The following is a 9,623-nucleotide window of genomic DNA, read 5'->3' on the forward strand; positions in this document are numbered from 1 at the left end:
ATTATAAAATTTTATTGGAAAACCGACCCAATACTATCCGGTTAATATTTTAATAATCAAAACCAAACCAATGTATTGCAAAACCGAACTAACCCAACCCATTGAGTTCGGGTCAGCTCAGTTTTTGAATTTTCTGGACATTTTGTGATCCCCTAACTTGTACTACTACCAACGCAGCAGAAGCAGGAATAAATAACGGTCAATTTGCAGCACTTCTCTCATTTGCAGCCAATTTTTGGAATATAAATTAACTAAAACCTAAAGCATATCCCAGCCATACCTTATATACACAACTATCTTTTTGCAGTAAAATAACACATCTGATACTAAAAAATGTAAGAGTAGCCTCACCATAAACTCAGCAGAACACAATCTGTCCAAAAAGTTGAAACCAAAACAGAAATTTGAAGAAACAAGGATTAAGAAAAAACCAAACATTTTCACTTCTATAATAGGAGGGAGTCTATCGCTGGGTCATACCAAAAAAAAAAAAAAGTAAAAAATAAAAAATATGTCAAAGCCACAATAGGCTCCCAAGTGCAAAGATGAGGGGGGAAAATTGCTATACTCTAGCTAAATACATGATGTAATCTTCCACAATAAATTGCGAGTAAAGAAGCCTCATTGAAATTTTTACCAGCGAAGGATGAACGTAGATTCTATTCTTCCATACCAACGAAGCTAGATCAAGTGATTCTTCTAATCCAGTGCAAGTGATTCTACCTAATCCACCTGTGCACTGTGATGGCTCGGACAATGGCACAATACATATCCTGCCATGTAGTTGAAAACAGTTCAAACAAAAATACAACTTAGAAGATGCTATTATTGTGAAGCTGCTCATCCTACATGTTATGATTCATAAACAAGAAAGTCGCATAATTACACAACTGAAACACCTAATAATAAGTTTGAGCAAGATACAACATTACCATGTTAAAATTGCAATTCGACTCCTAACTATGAAAAGTCATCACCAAACCAAAATACACAAGGATTTATAAAACCAACTCCTACAAAAACAAATACAGAATAAAATGTGCAGAGTAAGAAAACTAAACAAAAGAACATGATTTGGTTTTTTTTCCATTTATTTTTTTAATAAAAGAACATAATTGTACAAGAAAAGAATAACAACATTTCATAGAATTTACCAACACATCATTTCAACGATAGAAGTGAGGCAATGCAATTTCTCTGCCACAAAATAAACCACTCAGTGGCCTCCTGATCTGCAATACACACCCCAAATCAAATATTAAGCACGAGATCTAGAAGCAAAATAGGTATCAAACATTGATAATAAACTCATGTAATGCTTTGATCGAAAAACAAAACTCATGTAATGCCATCTATTCACAGCAAGATATAGAAAAATTAAAATGTGAATAAAGAAATGTCAAATAGTAATGCATGATTGAGGGCCATGAAGAGTTTAAAAACGAAAATCTCACTTATTGTACAGATAGATTCTTAATTTACAATCTCACTTTTTGTACGGTTGTTACAAAGAAAAGAAACAAGAGCATCAATAAATGAAAACGAACTAGATTAAAATATAACATAATAGCAAGATACCCTATAAAACAAAAATGGTGGTAATATGTAATAATGACCATTAACAAAAAAAAAAAATTGAACTATAGTACCACTGAAATTCCAACAGGAAGAGCAAGATGGTCAGGAATCACAACAAATTCATCTAAACTGACAAACTAAAACAACACACACAGTATAACAGCTAGCACATTAAAGAAAAGACTTACAAGCTGCTACATTCTTCCAATGAATTTACATGAGTAGAAGTAATCCAATTGAGAACAAACTTCCAATCTCTGCAGGCTGCTTCTTTTGTGGCACCATCTCCGATTTTGATGATGTAGAAAAAGAGAGGAAAATACAATCGATGGCACTGCCAGTTTCATAGGAAGAAGGAAAGACGTTCTACTAAGGCTACAGATAAGACATGTTTTCTCTTCATCTCCTTTACAAAAGAGCAAGTAATATCGGATCTCACATACATGCCAAATGTTTGGCTTGGGAATAATTTGCATCCAACAGATTTTCATAAACAATTTGAAGAATTTAGGTGGAATGTCTATAGAAGCCCCAGCTACGTATAATTTATTTACTTATTTGGTCATTCTCATAACAATTGTCCTTCACTGAGTATGGAGATTAAAAAAGAAGAGAGTAAATATATTGACTGGTAAAAAGTTCAACAGAGAAATAGTAAGGACAAAGTTTGATCCTCCTACATCAACTAAGTTACCTGCTGACTAAACAATGACGGGTAATGGTGCATATAATGATAGTACTTCAAGTACAATTGTAGAAGTGGGTAATCACCCAACCAGAGAGGAAGTGATGGATTTAGTAGAGGCTTGTTGAACATATTAACTTTTAGAAGGAAGCTAGAGAAAAGATTAATAACCATGTTCTCTACTTCACAAAATAAAACTAGGATTAAAACTCCTAGTGTGCTAGGAACAAAAAAAAAAAAAAAATCCTCAAGACTATTTTGTTCCCATCCTCACAAGCTGTGAGAAGAATTTTGTAGTTTTCGGCTATGTTACATAGACTTGGGTATGAGTATCGGGTGCGGGTGTGTATTCAAGCATCAGACCTTCATAAATTTAAAATCTCTTAGGATCTTGCCATATATATCCAAAATTGGATATGGGTACGGGACACATCATATACATATATATATATATATATTGCATATTATATGAAATTCTCGGATGAGATGTAAATTATGTAAAAATATAACAGAAATTAAATAACATTCAAGGAAAATATAAAATTTCTATATTTAATTTATGTGAGAGGTTAAAAATATTGATTTACTAGCAAATATAAGTTTCTTCTTCTTCATATATTGTAACAAATTAAAGGAGCCAAGTGTCTAAATTGGATAAGAGTATTGGACACATATCCCACACCCTTACCCATGCATGTCATATCTGGTGGACACATCACACAAGTATTCTGGGAAAAATAGAAGAGTCCATGCAACACAAGTTTTCCGCCAGGCCTCTTAGGTTGTGAAAGGTTATGTTTAGTGGCTAGTTCCAACAGGTTTTTTGGGGCACCTCTTGTAAGCTTTATGGGGCTGTGCCTTGAACTTTGTTGTATACCTTTCGCATTTTCTTCGTAATAAAATGCTCACTTACAAAAAAAAAATTGTCGTACCCAGTGCATTAATTTCTCACTTACAACAGGATCTAGGTGAGATACTTCGTCGGCAGCTTTACTCCGACATTTTTGCAGAGGGGTTGATTCGTGTGACGCAAATAGTTGCCGCTTGGGCATATTCTTGTCCCATTCGGAACCCTTGTCAGCTTCTACAAATCATAAAATTCAAACAAGCAGAAAGTTGAAAAAATTAAGGATACAAAACTGACAAATAGGCAGCAATAAAGACCATGCAGATATGGAAAAATTGCAAAATGATCAACTAGAAGAATGAAGATCAAAAATAGATATTCCAGTCATTAAAAGATGCTTAAGCACCTAGTTACTCAAGTAGATGGATAAATTACTAGTAAACAAGATGGAGAACTAGATGCAATTAACTTAAAGCCTGACAAAAGACAAACATTGAATAATCTACCAAATCCAAGCCATAAACTCTTGAAGTAGCACACTACACACACTTGCACCAAATAAGAAAGAAACAAACACTAATAAACAAACTATCATAAGGGAGATTCTTAATTAAGAAACATCATTACCAAAAGTGTACATAGAATTGTGGTTGTAATCATGCACATACATACATACATAGCTCAATAAAAGCTATCCTTAATCTCTTTAATTTTTATTTATTTTTTATATTTTTTCAATGAGTATTCTGTCCATTTTCAACACCTAGACCATACAAAACACCAGCATACTTCTCAAGTGAGCCGCTAAAGAAATTCTCTTTCAACTTCCTGAATGTGCAAGCTGTGAGCAAACTATCTGAACCGGCCTGGTGACAAACACCAACTCTCTCAACTTCCAACAGCTCCGCAAGCTTGTTCAATCCACCATGAAGGCTATTGCAAAACTTCATAAGATGCTTGATGTCATAAACGACTGGAAAGTACATGTCGATCAGAGCAAAGAACCCAGCTTGTGTTTCGGGTAAATCATGACATGTCAATAGCTTGAGCAAGTACCCAAAATCATACCCACTATGGAATGTTACCCAATAAACATTATCATTCAAAACAATCCCTGATGACATCAAAAGCTCTCCGAACAGCTGTGCATCAATACCCTTTTCATTGTTTTTTTTGAAATCAATCCCGCTCTGGCGCAAGAGCTCGATGGAATCATTTGCAAAAACATCTTCATTAACATTAAATTCGCGAAAATTGAACTGCCAAATGCAATACTTTCCATCGCCACAGGTGGGTAAATTACCTTCCTCATCCGAAAACGTAAGGCCTAATTGAATCAATTTCAACATATCTACATTATCTTTCAAAGTCTGGTAATGATAATCGTTATTGTTCTTAAAATTACCCAACGGACGAAGAACAATTCCTGGAAATTCTGTATCCATCGCAATATACGGAAAATCGTCGACCAATTCGCGAATCAAACCGAACTCTTCCTCCAGGTTGTCATTCCAAACGTCACGAATTTGAATCGAATCGCTTTTGGGCAAAACCGACATTTCTCAGGTACATAAAATCGATCAAAAAACAAAACTTTAAAAAAATCAAATCCGTTAGGTCAACGAATATAGAAGATCGAAAACGTAACGGATCTATTATGAAACTTCCTGATCCGAACCAGATCTGCAAAGAAACCCAATAAATTGAGCTAGAAATAAATCAAAACCCAGAAATCCATCGGAAAAAAAAATTGAAAAAATTGGTGGGTAAAAGTCAAAAGTTGTTGAATCTTACCAGGAATAGAGATGATCAAGAGATTGGGGGTTCGATAGTCAGATCGATCGTTGAATGAATCGAACGTATGGACATGGAAGAGACGAGGTAGAGATTAGAAAGAGAGATCCAAAGTTAGGGTTTGAATGTGGGGGTAACACAAGGCGGCTGAAGAGGGTGGGACTGGGGTATGTATGAGAAATGTCAAAAATGGGTGTCAAATGTAAATACATCATGAGAGGTAGACAGAAGCTTTTAGAAGATGGAATATGAGAGAGGGAGAGGGATGTGAGTGGTTCGATGATGACGCGGTTGCGGCCCTTACCTCATTAACCCTATCTTCAACATTATTGAAGAGAGAGCAAAATTGATAAGTAATACTATATATTTTAAATTTTGAACTATAAATGAGGCGTTTGGGAAGGTTTTTTTTTTTTTTTTTTTTTTTGGGTGGAGGGGGAGGGGGTTATATTATAATTTTTTATTTTTTATATATATTTTTGTAAAAAATAAAAAATTATAATTATTTAAAAAGGTAAAGTACTCGTTTGGAATCAAATGCTTGGATTAATTTAGTTATACTTTTTCAAAATAGACTAATTTAGCCATAAAAGACAAAAAAGTGCCTGAAGGGTTCAACCTGTGTAGAAATTACCAAACTAACCCCATTGTGAATCATTTTCTATGACACCAGCACCAAAAAAAAAAAGAGGCAAAAAAGGTATGTGCCATCGGCAAAGAAGAAGAACAACGTCTGCTGTCCATATCCCAAGCCCAGCAAAGTGTACATCGCTGACCACACTGCAACCATCGCATCCTCGCCACCACCGATCGTTAGGTACACAAATTTCATTTTGGTTTTGGGTATTTCGTCTCTTTCAACCCAATTTCCTAGGGTATTGATTAATCATCCATTTTTTTGTTGTGTGGATGTTATTTGTTTGTTGGGCATATGGGAAAACCACGGTATTACGATAGATTAGACAGGAAATTGTGATGTGTGCAATTTTTTTGTTTTTCTTTAGAAAATTGCTCTCTGAAATTATAATATCCTGGATGTGTTCCATTTTTTTTGCTCAAATCTTTGCTTCTGTACAGTAGTTATCTGTCGATTTTTGTGAAATTTTTAATATTTTTTTTCCATTCTGCACATGTCCTGCTGCTGTGTTGTTGATATTGTGCTGTGGTGTTGCGTGTTGGTGGAACATTTTTTCTTCATGAAATGAATTTTTCATGCAAATTATTTTTTTAATGCTCTGTTATCTGCTAATTTATTAATGTTAAAGGTCAATCAGTGTGGAATTTTCAATTCATTTGGAAGATATGAAATTAGGATTTTATTATGGACCTCATTTAAAGAAAAACAATTGTCCATGAAAATAAACCTGTTGATTACAACTGTTGAAAGAACAAAACTGATTGATTCATAACCTTATAAAAAAAAAAAAAACCCAAAAATGGATCTGTGTTCGAACAGATAGAAGAAATGGCATATTGTAAATGTGGCTTTGGAATGGTAATTACAACTGTTCATTTGATACAGAAAAAATAAAGTCGAACAAATGACCAACTATTCACACCAATTTCCATTTATAAGAAAAGATAACATTAACATATATATTGACAATAACTTGCCTAATGAATAATTGTGCAAATCAATTTTGTCTACATAGTTTCTACTTTTACGAAAATTTTTGGTTTCATTTGTTACAATATTTGTATTCTACACATAAACAATATGAATTACTATTTGTCAAGTTATTTGTGCTTGTAAAAAAATTTTGTTTGTAAAACCCCATTTTTTTAGAAACAAATGGGGACATTTGTCATTTTTTCAAGAAAGAATTCCCGAACTTTGAATTATGTAGACCTCATTCATATCATATTTTTTGTGGTAGTCATTTACACGGTCAGAAAACAAACCATGGCTTCTTTTACCTCAACTGCAACTTCCACTACATGGCCACGCCGGATGTGTGCCTGTGGCTATGGTCAATGTGTTATGAAGATATCCAAATCAAACAAAAATCTAGGGCGTCTGTACTTTGCTTGTTCCTGCCCTGTGGTGAGCGCCCAATTCAATTACGGTCATAATTGAATTTAATTTCGGACCAATTGATTAATAGCTTCATCATTTTCACTTGTTTGCCCTGTGTCAGTTGGATTGGTTGGTGCGAAGAACCAAGGAGACAAAGCATAGACTATGCATCATCCACGAACAACATTGTCATGTACTTGCGGGATGATGTCATACGCATTCAACACTCGTTGCGTCTCATTAAAACCATTGTCTTTGTGTTGTGCATTGTCGTTGTCATTTTGTTGTTGCGTATGTAAGCAAACTTAGTGTTTTGCATGCATGATTGTTATAATGATGTTGACTGTAATCACTTTAATTTCGCATATAGTTCCATGAATAGTTCGGGGGAGATGTTAATGACTACTTTAGTGCAACGAAATTATTTAAAAAGAGTTTGTATTCTTATGTCCACTTGTTCTGCATGAATTTTATGTGTTGCTATTCTTATTTTAATTACTGTGTAATGGTTATATATTGTCAATGTAGCAACCAAATATTTTTCATGTTAGTCGCAATTTTGTGATTGTGATCATTTTGACTCGTAAATTACTTGGCATGTATTCGTGGTTAGTCGAAATGGCTTCATACATACTTTGCCTTGTACCCTGTTGAAAAACAAACGGATTGCAACAGAAAAGTCTAGCAGTGTTGAAGAAACACAAAAGCTTCACCACAAGGCATCTGGGATAGTGAATCAACAAGGATTTTCTTGCAGCTGATTGCCAATGAGATTACAAAGGGGAATTGCCCATTCCTAGTCCTAAGCCAAACTGGGTACAAGTCGTTGGCAAAGAAATTTGAAAAAAAAAAAAAAAAAGAAAAAAAAAGAAGGGAAAAAGACATGGTCTGAAACAGTTAAAGAACAAATATAAGAGTCTCAAAAAAGAATGGAATGCTTGGAGGAAGTTAATGGATTCTAGCGAAAGAATCTCAGGGATTGGATTTAACAGTGAAACTGGTTTGCTTTAGGCGTCGGATGTGTGGTGGGATAAGATGGAATCGGTAAGTAAATTTTTATTTCTGCACGTTTGTTTTGTTTAATATTTTTTGGATACCATTTATATTTGTTTTTGTTGGTAATAAGCCATCTTCATATTGCATGTAGTAACACTTCTTATTTATAATTTTCATTTTTCAAACAAACAAGATGTGTGCAAAGTTTAGGAAAAAAAAACTCTGGAACACCGCGAGTTGATGGAGACGATCTTCACAGGGGCTTCTGCTATGGGTAAAAATCATTGGACCCCGAGAGAGAAAGTAGCTGAACCTACAGCTGTTTCATCAGATTCTATTGACAGTATAGGATTGCGCCCATTCATTGATCTGACCCCTACATGTACAGTCGATGTGGACCCAAATTCTTTAATGGAACCAGTTGATACTGCGATAAAAAGGAAATGGACTCCGTCAACAAGTTGTGCAAAGTCAAAGAAGGCAACAGGTGGTGTGTCAGTTATAGCGGAAAACATGAATAATTTGACAAACGTGGTTCGAAGCTAAAATCAGCAAGTCACTGTCAGGCACCTCACTAGTAACGAATCACTGTACACAATTTTGAAGTGCATGAAACGGCTCAGATCCATTCCTTCCTTTTTCGGTACGTCCCTATTCCACTTGGCATCAACACTGATGGACAACGCAGATTACCAGGAGGTGATGATGTGCCAGCCCAATGATGACCACATTATAGGGTGGCTGACACAGAAACATCTGCAATGCATTGCTGCTGTGCCGTTTTCAATTTTTTTTTTTTTTTTGTTCTTAGCCATGTTTTATCGTTAGCAGAAAACTGTGTGGTTTTTATTAACATTGACAACGGTGGGCTGCCGTGTCATGCTTATTTATTTTTATTTTTTTAACCTTTGTCTATCGTAATTTTCGTTGTGTTGGTAATGCAAGTGAATAATTCTTGGTTTTTATATTAGCAAGTAGCAGCAAACACGTGTCGATCTATTATGATTTGATAGCTCGCTATATGCAATTATACCCATCTATTACCTATGTTCAACATGGTCACGAATAAAAGTGGCTTTCATGGTCAAAAAATGTCTTCGCAACTGTTATTACATTATCTCAGTCCATCACAGGTCAACTGATTTGAATAGTTTCTAACGTTGTAGGTGTCGTTGAATTTGACGTGATGAACAACGAGGAAGGTAGCAACAATGACGGTCTAATGGAAATGCTTAACCAAATGGCCATATAGCTTCAACAACAAGATAATTGGACATTCCTCAAAGAATGCCGGTATGTGCAAGAGTGGTACGAAAAACACATACGTAAGACGCCATGTCACACTTCTATTTTGACTAGACATGCATGAATAACTGAATTGTATGCGGGCCACGTCGGTCGATTTGAGGAAAATGTGTGCATGCCAAAGGAAGTTTTTGCGTCTTTGTGTGATACGTTAGTTCATGATTTCAGGTTACAAGTACCGCAACGTGAACATGGCTTAGCCATTCAAGAAAGCGTTGCAATGTTTATCCAAGTGTTGAGAGGGTTTTAAAATCGAGAAATCCAAAAACGGTTTCAATATTCGGGGGAGACTGTGTCTCGGCATGTGCATAATGTATTAGCGGTGATGAAGGAGTTCATTGTTGCACATTGCAGGCCAACATATAATCAGCATCATATACATCCATACTTGTGGTCCAAAC

At 35.2% G+C, this 9,623-nt stretch overlaps 1 protein-coding gene and 1 long non-coding RNA gene across 2 annotated transcripts; both read right to left on the reverse strand.

Annotated features, from left to right (window-relative positions):
* Nucleotides 1–419: 419 nt before the first annotated feature.
* On the reverse strand, nucleotides 420–3,358 carry LOC145789484 (uncharacterized). Its single transcript, XR_014327463.1, has 3 exons — nucleotides 3,220–3,358; nucleotides 1,155–1,232; nucleotides 420–773 (listed from the first exon to the last, which is right to left on the reverse strand). It is a non-coding gene; the product is annotated as an uncharacterized LOC145789484 (long non-coding RNA).
* A 332-nt stretch (nucleotides 3,359–3,690) lies between these two features.
* LOC114279398 (putative CCR4-associated factor 1 homolog 7) lies at nucleotides 3,691–5,265 on the reverse strand. Its single transcript, XM_028221629.2, has 2 exons — nucleotides 4,905–5,265; nucleotides 3,691–4,793 (listed from the first exon to the last, which is right to left on the reverse strand). The coding sequence occupies exon 2, from the start codon at nucleotides 4,667–4,669 to the stop codon at nucleotides 3,845–3,847; it is 825 nt and encodes a 274-aa protein (XP_028077430.1). The 5' UTR covers nucleotides 4,670–4,793; nucleotides 4,905–5,265; the 3' UTR covers nucleotides 3,691–3,844.
* Nucleotides 5,266–9,623: the final 4,358 nt, after the last annotated feature.

The sequence above is a fragment of the Camellia sinensis genome, chromosome 4, assembly GCF_055761805.1.
Source record: "Camellia sinensis isolate YWXY chromosome 4, ASM5576180v1, whole genome shotgun sequence".
Lineage (NCBI taxonomy): Eukaryota > Viridiplantae > Streptophyta > Magnoliopsida > Ericales > Theaceae > Camellia > Camellia sinensis.

Excerpts from the sequence above, each read along its gene's own strand:
- LOC114279398 (XM_028221629.2), bottom strand. The coding sequence starts at position 4,669 with ATGTCGGTTTTGCCCAAAAGCGATTCGATTCAAATTCGTGACGTTTGG.